Source organism: Drosophila busckii, chromosome 2R (genome assembly GCF_011750605.1).
Source record: "Drosophila busckii strain San Diego stock center, stock number 13000-0081.31 chromosome 2R, ASM1175060v1, whole genome shotgun sequence".
NCBI lineage: Eukaryota > Metazoa > Arthropoda > Insecta > Diptera > Drosophilidae > Drosophila > Drosophila busckii.
In genome coordinates this window covers 16070668-16084525 of record NC_046605.1, presented here as the reverse complement: position 1 = coordinate 16084525, position 13858 = coordinate 16070668, and the positions used below count along the sequence as shown (strand labels likewise).

The window sequence follows — 13858 nt, the reverse complement described above, 5'->3', positions numbered from 1 at the left end:
ACACACAGACAGACACTTACGCACACACAGTGAAACAGTTTGTGGCAGACAAATGCGAGCATCGTAAATGCTATTTTTGCGCCACTTGCGTCTATTGATAGCAGCGATAGCATCACCAAAGTTCTACCAGCCTGTTAGCATAGTTGAGTCTGCCTGCGTCACGCAAGCCTAAAGCGAGTAAAAGAGAAAGGCTGAGTGCGAGAGCGAGTGCGTGTATATTACATATATATGTGCTAGATGAATAGCTTTTGGATTGAGTATGAATAGCAGACGTAAATGTTTATTTGACGCACCACAAGCATTTATCAAGTGCTGCCCAATTTAGCAAATCTGCCCCCCATACATATTGATTTTGGTAACTTTATATGGCCCCTAAAAGTAGGCAAATGTTTGTGTGCCCTCAGCCATAATTAGGCGTATGCGTAAAGTTTTTGCAAACCAAAACAACAACAACAACGGCAACGGCAACAGCAACAATTTTGAAAAGCTCTTTGGGCACGCTTCGTTAATTGGCTGCCTTATTCATCATTGACGTCACTTGCATGCACTAGGCAAAGCCACAAGCGCTCAATTTTAAATCAAAACCATTTACAAGCCAACCGCCACCACCATCAGCTCGTCTTTAAGCAATCCAAAATCTATAGTCTTTTGTTATTGCCAAATTTTTTATGGCCTTTTGTTGCTGTTATTTCTCTGTGTGCTTTTCGTCTGCAAAGGCAAATGAAGGCACGCACACGCCTTCAGCAGCCCCCCCACTGGCTACAGTTCACCTGGCGGGGTCGACGCCTGTGGCGGGCAACGTTTTTATTTAAGTTTTGCATTGTTTATATATTTGCCTTTAATGCAGGGTCTGTGAGCCCGCCGCACCCTCAGCTCTCAAGTTGTGTGTGCGCTCTGTTTGCCTTCACATTGAAAAAGTTTTTCAGTTTTCGCTTTCGCTTGCCGTATTTTCTTTCCTTTTTTTATTTTGCGTTTGCTCAATGCGCTGGCAGTGAATACATTCGACGGACTTTTCAACTTTATGCATTGTGGTTGCCTAGGTGAAAATGATGCGCAAAGTTTACTCTCGCTTTCTTGCCACTGTTTTAGTTTTTTTTTTTTTTTCTTGCACATTACTTACTTACATATACATATATATATAGGTATGCGTGCGTATATAGTTAGTTGGTGGTTGCTGCAACAAAAGGTCAATGGACAATTGACAAAGTTGAGGCACTGCATAAATGCCATTTAAAAAGTTTTATTTTATAGTTTAGCAAGCACTTGACAAAGTCACAAGTGTCATTAAAAAGACTGAATGATTAATTTGCGGCTCTTGCGGTTGGCTAGCGTTGATTTTGCGCAGTGTACGCCTAATTAAATTTTGCTTTAACTTAGTTGCATTATAGAAGGCGCGTTAATTTTATTATCAAGCAAAAGTTGTACGCAGTTAACTTTAAATGCACTTTTGACGATTGGGTGCTAATTAGCCCGTACACACTTTTGTTTTTTTATATTTTATATGACTAAGAGTAAAAAATACACTGTTAAAATATAAATAGATAATAAAAACACTCTTTACGTCTTTTCTATTTTAGTATTTCACAGAAAAATGTATAAACACAACCCATCATACAAGTAGCGTGCTATCAGTTCTTATCTAAAGCTGTATTGGCTATTGATTAGACATGAAACATGGGAGTGAACACAATGCTAAAAAGCAACTGTAAACAGTCTGTGTCAAGAGTTTGTAAATTTCACACGTGTCTTTTGATTATATCAAAATGCTGGGATTTATAATTGCGTTATCCTGTGCCTTCACAATATTTGTCTTAACATCTATTGTTGTGATGTATAGACGTCGCCAAAAGGAAGCTGCAAATGTTGGTTACGTTATTAACCCAAGCCCAGGTGAGTTAGCTAGAAATTTGTGCAAATGTGTGCTTATCAGCTTGGCAAAACCAAAGTGCTTCAATTTGTTTTTTTATTTTAACTTTTAAAATTGATTACTAATGCTTCAATATAATGATGATTTCATCTACAGCACCCCCTCAATCCTATCAGCCAAACCATCAAATTTTTAACCCAGCACAAGCCTACAAGTAAGTGAATAGTCTTAATCTACAGAAATATAAAAATAATTAACTATATCTTTTATTACAGTGGACAGCAACAGCCACATACATGGCAGCCGCCAATTCATGCAGCACCCGTAGCTAATGCTGAGCCGAGTGTTTTGCCAGACACTCTAAGGCAGCAAACCACTGCACAAACTCATGTAGGCGCCGTAGAAACCATTAGCCAAGCTTAAGCATTATTCAATTATTTTAAGCAATTATTTATTTAGTTTTCATACCAATAAATTTAAAAAATAAGTTTAATTCAAATTTAAATTATTAATATTTTATTCGCTATCAATAGTTGCGCGCTAGAATTGAGAGACTATATGAATTATGGTTGCTTAGGTGAAAATGATGCGCAAAGCTTACTCTCGCTTTTTTGTCATTGTTTTTATTTTTTATATTTACATATATGTACATATAACTTGCTATCAGTTCTTATCGAAAGTTGTATTGTCTATTGATTAGAAATGAAACATGGGAGTGAACATAATGTTAAAATGCAACAGTAAACAGTTTGTGCGAAGAGTTTATAAAGTACACACGTGCCTTTTGATTATATCAAAATGATAGCTGCATTTGTAATTACGATAGCCACTGCCTACGCATTATTTATGGTAATATCGGTTGTTGTATTGTATAGGCGTCGCCAAAAGGCAAAAGCAAATGTTGGCTATGTTATTAGCCGAAACCCAGGTGAGTTAGCTACAAGTATGAGCAAGTTTGAGCTTATCAGCTTGGTGAAACAAAAGTTCTAAAATTTGTTTTATTCAACTTTTCAAATTGATAACTAATACTTTAAAATAATGATGAGTTCATTCACAGCACCCCCTTTAGCCAATCAGCCAAATCAGCAATATGTTTACCAAGTGCACACCTATAAGTAAGTTTATAATCTTAATCCACAGAAGCAATTAATTAATTAACTTTATCTTTTATTACAGTGGGCAGCAACAGCCAAATTCATGGCAGACGCCAGTTCATGCAGCACCCGTTGCTAATGCTGAGCCGAGTGTTTTGCCAGACACTGTAAAGCAGCAAACCACTGAACAAACTCATGCAGGCGCTGTAGAAACTATTAGCCAAGTTTAACCATTAGGCAATTTATTAAATTTATATACCAATAAATTTTAAAAAGATGTTAAATTCAAATTTAAATGTTGATAAAGTATCGATAGTGTATTCGCCATCGATAGTTGCGCGCTAGAGCTGCCACTCATATCGATGTGTGATACAAACAATCTGGCAGCGCTAGTCGTACAAGTTCTTTCTTGTATGCAAATTAAACTTTTCCGAGAGGAAAACAACGAATTGTTTGCATAAAACTCTTTAAAATTGCAAGCGCAGTGTCGTTTCAATTCCAATTCTAATAACTAATCATGTTGGTCAACGAAGCCAGACAAGTACTTCACCGTGCCAGCGCCTTGGCCGCACGTCATCAGGTGAGCATCAGGCTGCATTAAATTAGGCTCCACTTGCCGCCCAGGTGTAAGGGGCATGTGTTTTTGATAGTGTTATTATATAAGAACAACCAAAATTGATAATAAAAAGAGACGCCCTAAGATAAAATGTCAACTAAATGCGACGCAAGATTATCGCAAATAGCTATTATGTAAACCTTTTGCATTAAGCAATTTACAAAATTGGTATAGCGTGACAGAGTAAACTAATTTATTGTTTATTTTGCAGCTGCGTGCAATTAGCAACTCAACCCAGTTGGAACAGCAGGCGCAGCCCAAAGAGGCAAAGGAGCCACAGATTAAGAAGTTTGAGATCTACCGTTGGAGTCCCGATAATGCCGGCGAGAAGCCCTATATGCAGACCTATGAAATCAATTTGCGCGAGTGCGGACCCATGGTGTTGGATGCGCTTATTAAGATCAAGAACGAAATGGACCCTACATTGACCTTCCGTCGGTCGTGCCGCGAGGGCATCTGTGGATCTTGTGCCATGAATATTGGTGGCACCAACACTCTCGCATGCATCAGCAAGATAGACACCAATACGGCCAAGCCCCTGAAGGTGTATCCCTTGCCCCATATGTATGTGGTGCGCGATCTCGTGCCCGACATGAACAACTTTTACGAGCAGTATAGAAATATTCAGCCCTGGCTGCAGCGCAAGTGAGTAATCATAAACGTCCGTTTTAAACTCTTATAATAAATTTAACTGTTTTTTTTTATTTATTAGAAACGAAGCCACCGAGAAGAAGGGCAAGGCTCAGTACTTACAATCTGTTGAGGATCGCTCCAAGCTGGATGGCCTGTACGAGTGCATATTGTGTGCTTGCTGCTCCACATCGTGCCCCTCGTACTGGTGGAACGCAGAGAAATATCTAGGTCCCGCTGTGCTTATGCAGGCATATCGCTGGATTATTGACTCTCGTGATGAGAACACCGAGGAGCGTCTGAGCAAGCTTAAGGATCCATTCAGCGTATATCGTTGCCACACCATCATGAACTGCACGCGTACCTGTCCAAAGGGCTTGAACCCTGGACGTGCTATTGCCGAAATCAAGAAATTGTTGTCCGGCTTGGCTTCGAAGCCGGCGCCGAAACTGGAGACAGCAGCGCTGCACAAGTAAAATGATGATTAAACCTACTAGATCCTTGTTTGTGAACCCGCAGTAGACTGTAGCATCAAATGATAATAATCTATAACCAGTGCGCGCTCCTGCAACTATTTTGCTTATGTTTTTAATTTATTTAAGCTTAAAATAGACCCAATATTTGTTATTACAGTTTATAAAGGGAACTATGTAATTGCTAAAATACTTTAAACGTCTATATAAATTAAGAGCTGAATTTCCTTTAAGGAGCTGTGGGAGAGGTTTCTTCATTCATTTGTATATCGTCGGCAGAAAAGAAATCCTGTGTTACTGGAATGACACGATCATTTGTCTCGTCATCTTCCTCATCATGGCTGTCGGTATCCTCACTATCATCATTGGCTAAAAGGGAAATGATAAGTGGGCTTCTGACAAGAATTTGACTTGTGCACTTACCGTCTTCATCGTCTGTTTCAATGCCAGGAATAGTCAGTACTTTGCCTAGCGGCTGCAGATCCGTGCCATCATTTTTGAGTGCTGCACGCTGGTAATAGAAACTCTGTAAATAATCATAAAAGGATATGTTTTGAGGCAACTTACCCATGCCCTGCGCTCATCTTCATAGCGCTTTGTTTGTACTTCATCATCAGCCATGTCGAGCCAGAATTGATTCGACACCGAAGGCTTTAAGCTTGGAAAGAACGGTATCATTGACATGTTTGGCGAAAAGCTACAATTTCTGTATTATTATCCTTCATAAAATTGTTTTGTTTGGTTTTTTTATTTGTATGCTGGATGACAGTGTGTTGCTGACGCCTCTTAAACTGTTTGCACTATGCATCCGAAATATTATTGTAGATAATACTCGCTAATCTGCTCTGCACGCATAATTTTGTTTTTTGTGGTGGATAATACGTGCTTATTGAACGGTCACCCGAATTTGTCGGTCTTTTCTTCTCGCTGCGCAAAGTCTATTATTAAAGCGCCGCGTTAACAACAACTTGTGCAAAATTATTGAAAGAAAATTGTGAAATTGTGTTTAAGAACTTGAATGTGCTAAGAGTAAGCCGATTTTTATGTATTTATAACAATATATATGTGAATATGTGGGCGTGCGCGTGTTAAGAAAAACGACGCCGTGATTGGTGACGCAGCCAAATGCCGCGGTCTTGGGAAAACTTGTTTTGGATTTTCACAGTTTTCACCATGAAAGAAACTTCTTTGCCACTCACTGCTTGAAAATGTAGAACACAACGCACATTATTGATTAACACACGCAGCAGTCTAACTGTTTGCCCACACCTAGCTATGAGCTAAAAACTGTGCACCTAGTGGAGCGCCCTTATTGCGTTGAGACTTTTGCACAGCCCACCGGCAAGGCAAGAATGCGCGCGTTGTTGTTGCTGTGCTGCAGCTTGTGAATTTATATTTAGCATCGGCTGCGCTCTCATTGCAATCTAATTAAAACTCAAGCAAATGCGCTCATTTCCACACACACGCATTGCATAATTTTAAAAAACATTCATGGGCAGTCGAGCATTAAAAGAAATAGGCACAGTTTACAAAGAGTTTCGTCAGCGACAGGCAGTTTCATTACCAATTGCCGAGCATTAAAAAGAAATCTACGCGGTCTGTGTAATGTAAACAACCCACGCCCGTTTGCATGCACACACGCACACTTTTAAACAAACATACAGTTCCCCCACCCCCCGCTGTATATTGAATTGTTTTTGTGTATCTATTTCATTTGCAGGGCAAACAGTCTTAAGCAGCCATGAGCGAAGAAACTTATCAAATAGAAACGCGCCGGCGTTCCCGCTCCAAGACGCCATTTCTGCGCTCCAGCTGCGATCATGAGAATTGCGAGCATGCCGGAGAAGAGGGGCATGTGCATCATAAGAAGAAGAAACCCTCCATGGCACCGAATGTGCAGTGAGTACTTCGGCAAATAGCCTAAAAATAACCCAATTACAATTGAAGAGTAGAGAAAGTGGTGAAGAGCGCTGCTCGCTCGCATGCTTAGAAAATAATTAAACAAACGCTTGAGCGTCATAAATAAAACGCGCAATACACTTACAATTTAGCTAGCAACCACATGCATGTGCTGTGTGTGGTGCGTTTGTATGTGTGACCATGACGTCATCTGCTTGTTATTCACACTCGACGCGAAATTTCAATTTCAAATGAGCAACTGAAATAAGCATATAGAAGTATATCAAACAAACAGATATGCGCAGCCAGTAACAGGCAGTCACGAAATACCTTAAAGCAGTGACTGCGGAAATATATCTTAAAGATACTTTCACTACACTAGATGATTTTTCAATGAAAATACTTCGCTCTGATCTTTAATTTAATTTTGTTTTATTATGTTTATATACACATATTTAAAACTAAAAGATACAGCCATGAATCTTCACATACTTCCATGGCATGCTCAGCACTGTTTGCAATCAAAGTCAACGTGCTCATGGAGCATTTTCCATTCAAGCTAAACTTTTATTTTGGCGCGTAAGTTATATTAATGTCGAATGCTTGAAGCTTAAAATGCTTAATGTGTTGCTATCTAATGATGTCGTCATCGTTCGCGTCGCGTTTGTTGATTTGGCCATGAGAGATACGTTTTCATGTGCTCGCTTTTTGTAAAGCCAAATGCCGTTGGCTGGTTTTTTGTTTTGTTTCTGGCCGTTAGCATTTGAAGGTCAGACGCGTTTTTTGTTGTTTGTAATACGTTTATGAACATATTTTTGGTGTTTGTTTTGATGTGTCAAACAAAACTAACCTCTGAAATTATTTACAGAACCATTGTGGAGGAGCACATTGTGGAAACCAAGTCCAGCAGCAGCAGCAGCGGAAAAAATAAAAACATGCGCTCCAAGATGAATATGCAGGCAACATCGGACTATTCCAGTGATGATACAACGCCTTTGTCCAAGCGCAAGCAGCTGCATAGCAAGGCAAGCACCACCACAACGACGTCATCCAGTGTAACCAGCATGTTTTCCAATACGAGCAAGCGCATAGGCAATGCCTTTAGCAATCTAAGCGCCGTGACATCCACGCCACGCAACTTGCTGGAAACCACACAAAATGTGTTGAACTCAGCGCAGGAGCTGAGCGCTAGCCAACGCAGCAATGGCGACTTAAGCAAAGACCACTTGGCCTACATTGAGTACAGAGATGCGGGCGAGTACTGGAAGTAAGTAGCTCAGCGTTTGCGCTGTTAGCCAGACTAACTTTGTTTGTTTTTAACTTGGAGCAAAACACCCAAAACGGATTATACTTACTCGGAGCTGTCGCCGCATCGTCGTCAGCTAGCGCCTGGCATTATTGCCATGCCCAACATGTCGCGTCGCAGTCTGGAGCATCATGATGAGCGCGTCAATTCCATGATCAACAGAAATCCAACACAGGAGGACTTCATACGCCGTCGCTATCAAACCAAGACGACAACCACACATCTGAACTACGACTCTGGCGACGAGGTGGACATTACACAGTTTGGCAAGCAAGAGCAGAGCTGGTGGCTACTGCGCTTCATCAGTGTGATTGTCAGCACTGTCAGCAGCACTTGGAATCGCGTGACCAACATCTCAGAGACGGAAACCAATGCATATCACAACTATTATGCCAATCAGCAGCGCCAGCAGCAAAGTGGCTTCTTGGTCAGAAGTTTTAGTAGCCTGTTACGCTATATATACATTAGCATTGTATCCGTCATGAGCCTGGACACTTGGCTGCTGCGCTCCAGCAATGCAGAGAACAAGACCAAGAAGCGTTTTCTACTGCTGCTGCTGATTCTGTTGCCATTGCTGTTGCTAGCGGGTGAGTGAGAATATATATAAGTACAGCAATATACATATACAGTGGGCACTCGCTAAATAAAAAATATAGCAAATAAAATAATATATAAGATAAAAAACTAATATCTCAAAAGGTATTGAAACTAAATAGCTTAACAGTTTGTAATATTTAAATTTCAATTAGCGAGCGCTCACTGTTTGAGCTTTTAATAACCGCAATGTAAAGTAAAAAATATATATTTAATATATGCGTCTGACCTTGTCGCGATTTTTACATGCATATAGTTCACCTTATGCTCAGTTTATTTATAAAACTAGTCGCCTGTGGTCATTGACAGCGCCTGACGTCAACCGCAGATTATACGTTGGTTGTATAAAATTCACGGTCAACTAATGCATATATACTATATATATATATTTCACTTTATGCTTTTTGATATGTGCGCATGGCTTTGATATTTAATGGCAACTTTCAAACATTTGCAGGTGTTTACTATTATCTACATCCCAATGAAAGTTTCCCACCCAAATCCCTCAAACTCAACCTAAACACATTCACACTACCCGAATTGCCCAAAATTAATGTTGGCGAGTATTTCAATGCCGCTCAGTACGAGTCCTTGCGCAGCCAGGCTGTGGAGCAGGCAGTGCGCGTGCGCGACTGGGCCGATGATTATTTGTTGTACTTGAAGACCATTGGTCAGAATGTGGCCAGCAAGGGTCGCCAGTGGTTTCAGCCTGACAATGAGGTCTATTATGAGCGTGTCTAAAGAATACTTGCTGCAATTTTCGTTTCGTTTTGTTTACGAGCTGCTGCAGCAGTTGCTCAGCTAAGAAAAGAAAAAACTTATTAAATTACTCTTTCATTTATTCCTAAGCATAATTTCAAGTACAAATTCAAGCATTTTTCTGTTGTGTTGCTTAACACACAAGTGCAATCAGTTCAAATTATTCACATTTATGTTCCCACCTACATACACACACACATACACATACATACTTATACATCACCTTTGTCCCTTTACCCAACCTCAATCAAATGACGCTAAATGGAGAAGGATAGAGAGAGAGAGAGTGCGCACCGCTGTTCGAAAAATTCATTCAAATTAATTGTAATTATTTTCGTCGAACAATATTTTTTGTTGTTAAACAACTTTTCAATTATTTTTTTGTAACTTAATTTGTTTGCGTTTTGTAATTGTCTATACAAAAATTTTAATATGTTAGCAAACATTTGCATAAAATTTAAAACAAAATATATATCAAGTACAATTAATGCGTACGCAAAATAGTTTTGTTTTATTTGCCATTTTGTTGAACAATGCCACGCAATGCAGCATAGAAAAAATGGTAAGTAAAATATTCATTAATTAGTTTGGCCCAGCATCACAGAACTCTATCCTTCTGCATTTGTGCGTCGACCCTTAAAGAGCAAGCTCAAAAATCAGATTTTGTTGTTGTTTCGAAATTCTATTGACAAAGTTGCAAATGTAGAAGGATATTGCTGTTGTTCACATTTTAAAGCGCCAACTAATTATGTTTTACTTTTTATTGCTTTTAGCATGCTGGTGGTGGTGGCTGCCGGCAGAGCAACGCGTGCAACATGTGCAGCAGGTGAAGGCGCTGCTGCCGTTGCCACTAAGCATAGTTGCAGCAATGCGTGCGCAGTTTGCGAACATTAAGACGGTGTTGCAAGGAGGAGTTGAGTGGCGTGCAGCGCCAGTGCAAGATGCTGCCGCCATAAAGTTGCAAATGGCGCAAGTGGAGCAGCAGATGCAGAAATCATTGACGCCCGAGGAGTATGAGAATATTTTGAATCATGTCAATAGCTATGTGCAGCAGCTGGTGGAGCTGAAGTTGCAGCAACAGGCGGCGTCACAACAACAGCAGCAGCAGCAACTGTCGCCGCAGCAAACGAAAATCATTGCGCAGCTGCTGCGTGAGAATCTAGCACAATTTGTGGAACAAACGCAGCTAAGCGAGCAGCAGCTGGCGGATCTGGCTTTGCGCTTGAAGCTGCAACTGCAGCAGGCAGGCGAGTGGCAAGCGGGCAGCGTCAAGTTAACGCCGGCGCAGCTGGCAGAGTTTACCAAACTGGTCAAGGCGGAGCTGCAACTAGAGCAGCATCATTATACTTTGCAGCTGGAGCAGCTTGACTTGACAGCGCTGCTGCAGCGTTTGCTAAGCTCAGCGCAGCTGGCGCAGTTTGTAGATGAGCGCATCAGCGCGGCCTTGCAACAGCAGCAACTGCATGCAGCGCCATTGGCGGAGCAGCAAGTGGATCAACTAAACAAAGAGATTGTCTTTATCAAGCTAGCGCTGTCCGATAAGCAAGCAGAGAATGCCGATCTGCAGCAGTCCATAAGCAATCTGAAGCTGACCCAGGACGATTTGTTGACGCGCATGCAGCAGCATGAGCTGGCGCAGGATACACGCTTTAGCGGACTGCTGGCTGAGATTGAGGCCAAGCTGGCTACACTGCAGCAGTCGCAGTTTGCGCTGCTCAACAAGCAGGTGAAGCTGACGCTTGTGGAAATCTTGGGCTTCAAGCGCAGCGCAGATGGCGAAATGGCGGGCAAGCTGGACGATGTGGATCTGCAGAACTGGGTGCGCAGCATGTTTGTGGCCAAGGAGTATCTGGAGCAGCAGCTGCTCGAGCTGAACAAGCGCACCAACAATCACATACGTGAGGAAATTGAACGCTCCAGCATTATGCTAATGAGCGATATAAGCGAGCGTCTCAAGCATGAAATACTGTCCGCCGTTGAAGCCAAACACAATGAGAGCAGCGCTACGATCAAAGTGCAAATGGGCGAGCAGGAAGTTAGGAATATAGTCAAGGCGGTGCTCGCCATTTACGATGCAGACAAAACAGGCCTAGTGGACTTTGCGCTGGAGTCAGCCGGCGGCCAAATACTCTCCACACGCTGCACCGAAAGCTATCAGACCAAGTCGGCACAGATCTCCGTCTTTGGCATACCGCTGTGGTATCCCACCAATACGCCCAGAGTGGCCATCTCACCCAATGTGCAGCCTGGCGAATGCTGGGCCTTTCAAGGCTTTCCCGGATTTCTAGGCAAGTGTTAATACAATACAGCAACTCGCTAGTTAGCTTAATACTTTTTGCTTTGCAGTGCTGAAGCTGAACTCATTGGTCTATGTCAGCGGCTTTACGCTGGAGCACATACCCAAGAGCTTGTCGCCTACGGGACGCATTGACTCGGCGCCACGCAACTTTACAGTTTGGGTAAGTCTACTGCGCCTTGTGCTGCTGACGCGCTGACTAATTGAGTTTGAATTGTGCGCAGGGTCTGGAGCATGAGAAGGATCAGGATCCCGTGCTGTTTGGCGAGTATGAGTATCAGGACAACGACGCCTCGCTGCAATACTTTACAGTACAAAATGTGGACATCACTCGGCCCTATGAGATCGTTGAGCTGCGCATCGAAACAAATCACGGCCAGCCCACCTATACGTGTCTGTATCGCTTCCGTGTGCACGGCAAGCCCACACCCACATAGATCTAAGCCCAGTTAATAAAATGCAACTACAGTCAGGTGTACATAGGAATAACACTGTGCCTTAAAAAGGAGACTCAACGTTAATCAATAGCAAGCGCCCAACTAAAACCTAGGCTAACTATAACTATTAAATGTCAGGCTATAGTCTGTAAGTGTTTATTTTGTATCATAATATCATGTATATATATATGCTATGCTTAGGACACGCCTGTTGTCCACTAGAATATTTATTTTGCAAGCGTTCGAATTAGGTTTAATGTGTTTTTGCCATTTTGTATATCGTTTTCAGAACTTAATAGTCATAGGCTGATAAACCACAACTAATTAGGCCATATGCTTGCTATTACTTAAGTTTATGCATTAAGCTAAGCACACACACACACACAACAGAATAATGAATTATTTGTAAATGCCATAGAACTGGCAAACTATTGAATTACAAAGCTTGAATTTACATATCTCAATACACACAACAAGAATTTGTTTTAAGCACAACTGAAGCCCAAAAATAGTTTACGTTATAAATTAAATTATGTATATTGATTTTAAGCACAAAATCAATTGTAATTAAAATTTCTTATGCCTTAAATGATAAAAAATAAATGAGTTGCACCCACACATGCCTCGGCCCAGCAGCTATTATTTCACTTTTGTCTGGCTTAAGCAGACTTAAAACTCAAGCGCAATTTAATTAAAATGCTGCATTATTCTACACGAAATAAGCTGACTGGCATTTAGTTTAATTAGAACGCTTTATTTACTATTAAACTGTTTCACTTTGTGTGCAGCTTTGTAATTTGGCCAACATACCTTATGGCCATGTGCAGCGGCAGCAGCAGCAATTGCAAAATGTCTGCTCAAAATTTGTTATTTAAATTTTGTAAGCAACCATAAATACTTGCGTGTGCATGTATGTGTGTGTGTAAGTCTAAGGCAAAAGCAGTTGAGGCCATGGCACGCACTTAATTAAAAGCCGCTGCTGCTGCTGCTGCTGCCTGGAGTGACTGACAAAAGCAGACGTTGCGTCTTCAACTGCGTATTTGCTACATTTTGCCAGCTACATAGATGGAATTGCACTGTAGCCTAGTAGTCTAGTTGGGGGTTGGTGGGCGCAATGAACATGTCTATGCCTGTATGCCGAATTCAAGTCATTGCTCACGTGCCTTGGTCGCCGGCCCCGGCCTCTCTGCACACATGTACGCGCCTTCAATTTAGTGGGCCAATAAACAAGCAGCAAAGTAAGCTCAAAAAAAAACTTTTAATTTAAATAGCTGCGCACTTATTTTTTTTGCTGCTGTAAGTGAAATTTATTTGGGGCTCATTAGAACTTGTGCTTGTGTCGAACTGCAAAGCTCATTAGTTTAGCTGCTTTAATGTTATATTTTTTATATTGTTTGCACCTGCTAGCTTTAATTTGTTTACACAAATCTTGCGTAGTTGCAAATTGTGTGTGTGAGAACGAGAGAGCAGCAGAAAGTCTGAGTTCGCTGTTTGAGTTGCGGCGCAAAGAAAAAATAATGTGTAAGAACTTTAACTACTCGCAAAGTTTATTGTTGTTATGTATGTGTGTGTGTGTGTGCTGTGCAACAATTAAAGTGTAGCTTAAAAAATAGTGACTAATGAGAAAAGTTTTTAAGCAACGGCATTAAAAATAAAACTGCCTTTTTCAACTTAAGCTACTTTTTGCGCTTTCTCTTTTACACTTTGGCTTGTTTGTACTTATGCTTTTTTTTTTTTTTGTTTGCTGCTTTTGTTCGCTCTGTATTGAATTTGCGCGCATCTATTTGCGCGCTCAGCATTAAGCGTGCCATAAAGTGTGCTAAAACAATAAAAATCGTAGCATACTTTTATGTGCATGGGGCATCAATGTTGCCTGTGCGCTTATCT

At 41.2% G+C, this 13858-nt stretch overlaps 5 protein-coding genes across 7 annotated transcripts; 4 read left to right on the top strand and 1 right to left on the bottom strand.

Annotated features, from left to right (window-relative positions):
- The first annotated feature begins 1726 nt into the window (after nucleotides 1-1726).
- Nucleotides 1727-2366, top strand: LOC108595958. The gene is made up of 3 exons (XM_017981245.1): nucleotides 1727-1890; nucleotides 2024-2081; nucleotides 2143-2366. Exons 1-3 carry the CDS (start codon nucleotides 1764-1766, stop codon nucleotides 2288-2290), a joined length of 333 nt encoding a protein of 110 aa, XP_017836734.1. The 5' UTR covers nucleotides 1727-1763; the 3' UTR covers nucleotides 2291-2366.
- A 222-nt stretch (nucleotides 2367-2588) lies between these two features.
- On the top strand, nucleotides 2589-3195 carry LOC108596000. Its single transcript, XM_017981285.1, has 3 exons — nucleotides 2589-2795; nucleotides 2925-2982; nucleotides 3044-3195. The coding sequence occupies exons 1-3, from the start codon at nucleotides 2666-2668 to the stop codon at nucleotides 3189-3191; spliced, it is 336 nt and encodes a 111-aa protein (XP_017836774.1). The 5' UTR covers nucleotides 2589-2665; the 3' UTR covers nucleotides 3192-3195.
- A 283-nt stretch (nucleotides 3196-3478) lies between these two features.
- On the top strand, nucleotides 3479-4781 carry LOC108596894 (succinate dehydrogenase [ubiquinone] iron-sulfur subunit, mitochondrial). The gene is made up of 3 exons (XM_017983082.1): nucleotides 3479-3541; nucleotides 3789-4222; nucleotides 4290-4781. The coding sequence occupies exons 1-3, from the start codon at nucleotides 3479-3481 to the stop codon at nucleotides 4681-4683; spliced, it is 891 nt and encodes a 296-aa protein (XP_017838571.1). The 3' UTR covers nucleotides 4684-4781.
- Nucleotides 4782-4882: 101 nt separating this feature from the next.
- On the bottom strand, nucleotides 4883-5451 carry LOC108596895 (anaphase-promoting complex subunit 15A). The gene is made up of 3 exons (XM_017983083.2): nucleotides 5248-5451; nucleotides 5104-5191; nucleotides 4883-5049 (listed from the first exon to the last, which is right to left on the bottom strand). The coding sequence occupies exons 1-3, from the start codon at nucleotides 5362-5364 to the stop codon at nucleotides 4910-4912; spliced, it is 345 nt and encodes a 114-aa protein (XP_017838572.1). The 5' UTR covers nucleotides 5365-5451; the 3' UTR covers nucleotides 4883-4909.
- Nucleotides 5452-5584: 133 nt separating this feature from the next.
- On the top strand, nucleotides 5585-12527 carry LOC108596892 (SUN domain-containing protein 1). 3 transcript variants are annotated; one of them, XM_017983077.2, is made up of 7 exons: nucleotides 5585-5709; nucleotides 6401-6579; nucleotides 7448-7846; nucleotides 7907-8472; nucleotides 10012-11526; nucleotides 11585-11697; nucleotides 11759-12508. In XM_017983077.2, exons 2-7 carry the CDS (start codon nucleotides 6422-6424, stop codon nucleotides 11969-11971), a joined length of 2964 nt encoding a protein of 987 aa, XP_017838566.1. In that variant the 5' UTR covers nucleotides 5585-5709; nucleotides 6401-6421; the 3' UTR covers nucleotides 11972-12508. The 3 variants fall into 3 exon arrangements, with proteins under 3 accessions (XP_017838566.1, XP_017838570.1, XP_017838569.1); XM_017983081.2 differs by lacking the exons at nucleotides 10012-11526; nucleotides 11585-11697; nucleotides 11759-12508 and adding an exon at nucleotides 8937-9601 and having other exon boundaries at nucleotides 5607-5709; XM_017983080.2 differs by lacking the exons at nucleotides 5585-5709; nucleotides 6401-6579; nucleotides 7448-7846; nucleotides 7907-8472 and adding an exon at nucleotides 9754-9800 and having other exon boundaries at nucleotides 11759-12527.
- The last annotated feature ends 1331 nt before the right edge of the window (nucleotides 12528-13858 follow it).

What these genes read in the sequence shown, in the direction of transcription:
- LOC108595958 (XM_017981245.1), top strand. Translation starts at nt 1,764, where the DNA reads ATGCTGGGATTTATAATTGCGTTATCCTGTGCCTTCACAATATTTGTC. An exon ending in CGTTATTAACCCAAGCCCAG is followed by an intron (nt 1,891 to 2,023) that starts GTGAGTTAGCTA and finishes TTTCATCTACAG; the next exon opens with CACCCCCTCAATCCTATCAG. An exon ending in AACCCAGCACAAGCCTACAA is followed by an intron (nt 2,082 to 2,142) that starts GTAAGTGAATAG and finishes CTTTTATTACAG; the next exon opens with TGGACAGCAACAGCCACATA.
- LOC108596000 (XM_017981285.1), top strand. Translation starts at nt 2,666, where the DNA reads ATGATAGCTGCATTTGTAATTACGATAGCCACTGCCTACGCATTATTT. An exon ending in TGTTATTAGCCGAAACCCAG is followed by an intron (nt 2,796 to 2,924) that starts GTGAGTTAGCTA and finishes GTTCATTCACAG; the next exon opens with CACCCCCTTTAGCCAATCAG. An exon ending in TACCAAGTGCACACCTATAA is followed by an intron (nt 2,983 to 3,043) that starts GTAAGTTTATAA and finishes CTTTTATTACAG; the next exon opens with TGGGCAGCAACAGCCAAATT.
- LOC108596894 (XM_017983082.1), top strand. Translation starts at nt 3,479, where the DNA reads ATGTTGGTCAACGAAGCCAGACAAGTACTTCACCGTGCCAGCGCCTTG. An exon ending in CCTTGGCCGCACGTCATCAG is followed by an intron (nt 3,542 to 3,788) that starts GTGAGCATCAGG and finishes TTTATTTTGCAG; the next exon opens with CTGCGTGCAATTAGCAACTC. An exon ending in CAGCCCTGGCTGCAGCGCAA is followed by an intron (nt 4,223 to 4,289) that starts GTGAGTAATCAT and finishes TTTATTTATTAG; the next exon opens with AAACGAAGCCACCGAGAAGA.
- LOC108596895 (XM_017983083.2), bottom strand. Translation starts at nt 5,364, where the DNA reads ATGTCAATGATACCGTTCTTTCCAAGCTTAAAGCCTTCGGTGTCGAAT. An exon ending in AAGATGAGCGCAGGGCATGG is followed by an intron (nt 5,192 to 5,247) that starts GTAAGTTGCCTC and finishes TTCTATTACCAG; the next exon opens with CGTGCAGCACTCAAAAATGA. An exon ending in TGAAACAGACGATGAAGACG is followed by an intron (nt 5,050 to 5,103) that starts GTAAGTGCACAA and finishes TTTCCCTTTTAG; the next exon opens with CCAATGATGATAGTGAGGAT.
- LOC108596892 (XM_017983077.2), top strand. Translation starts at nt 6,422, where the DNA reads ATGAGCGAAGAAACTTATCAAATAGAAACGCGCCGGCGTTCCCGCTCC. An exon ending in TCCATGGCACCGAATGTGCA is followed by an intron (nt 6,580 to 7,447) that starts GTGAGTACTTCG and finishes AATTATTTACAG; the next exon opens with AACCATTGTGGAGGAGCACA. An exon ending in AGGCTTTCCCGGATTTCTAG is followed by an intron (nt 11,527 to 11,584) that starts GCAAGTGTTAAT and finishes TTTGCTTTGCAG; the next exon opens with TGCTGAAGCTGAACTCATTG.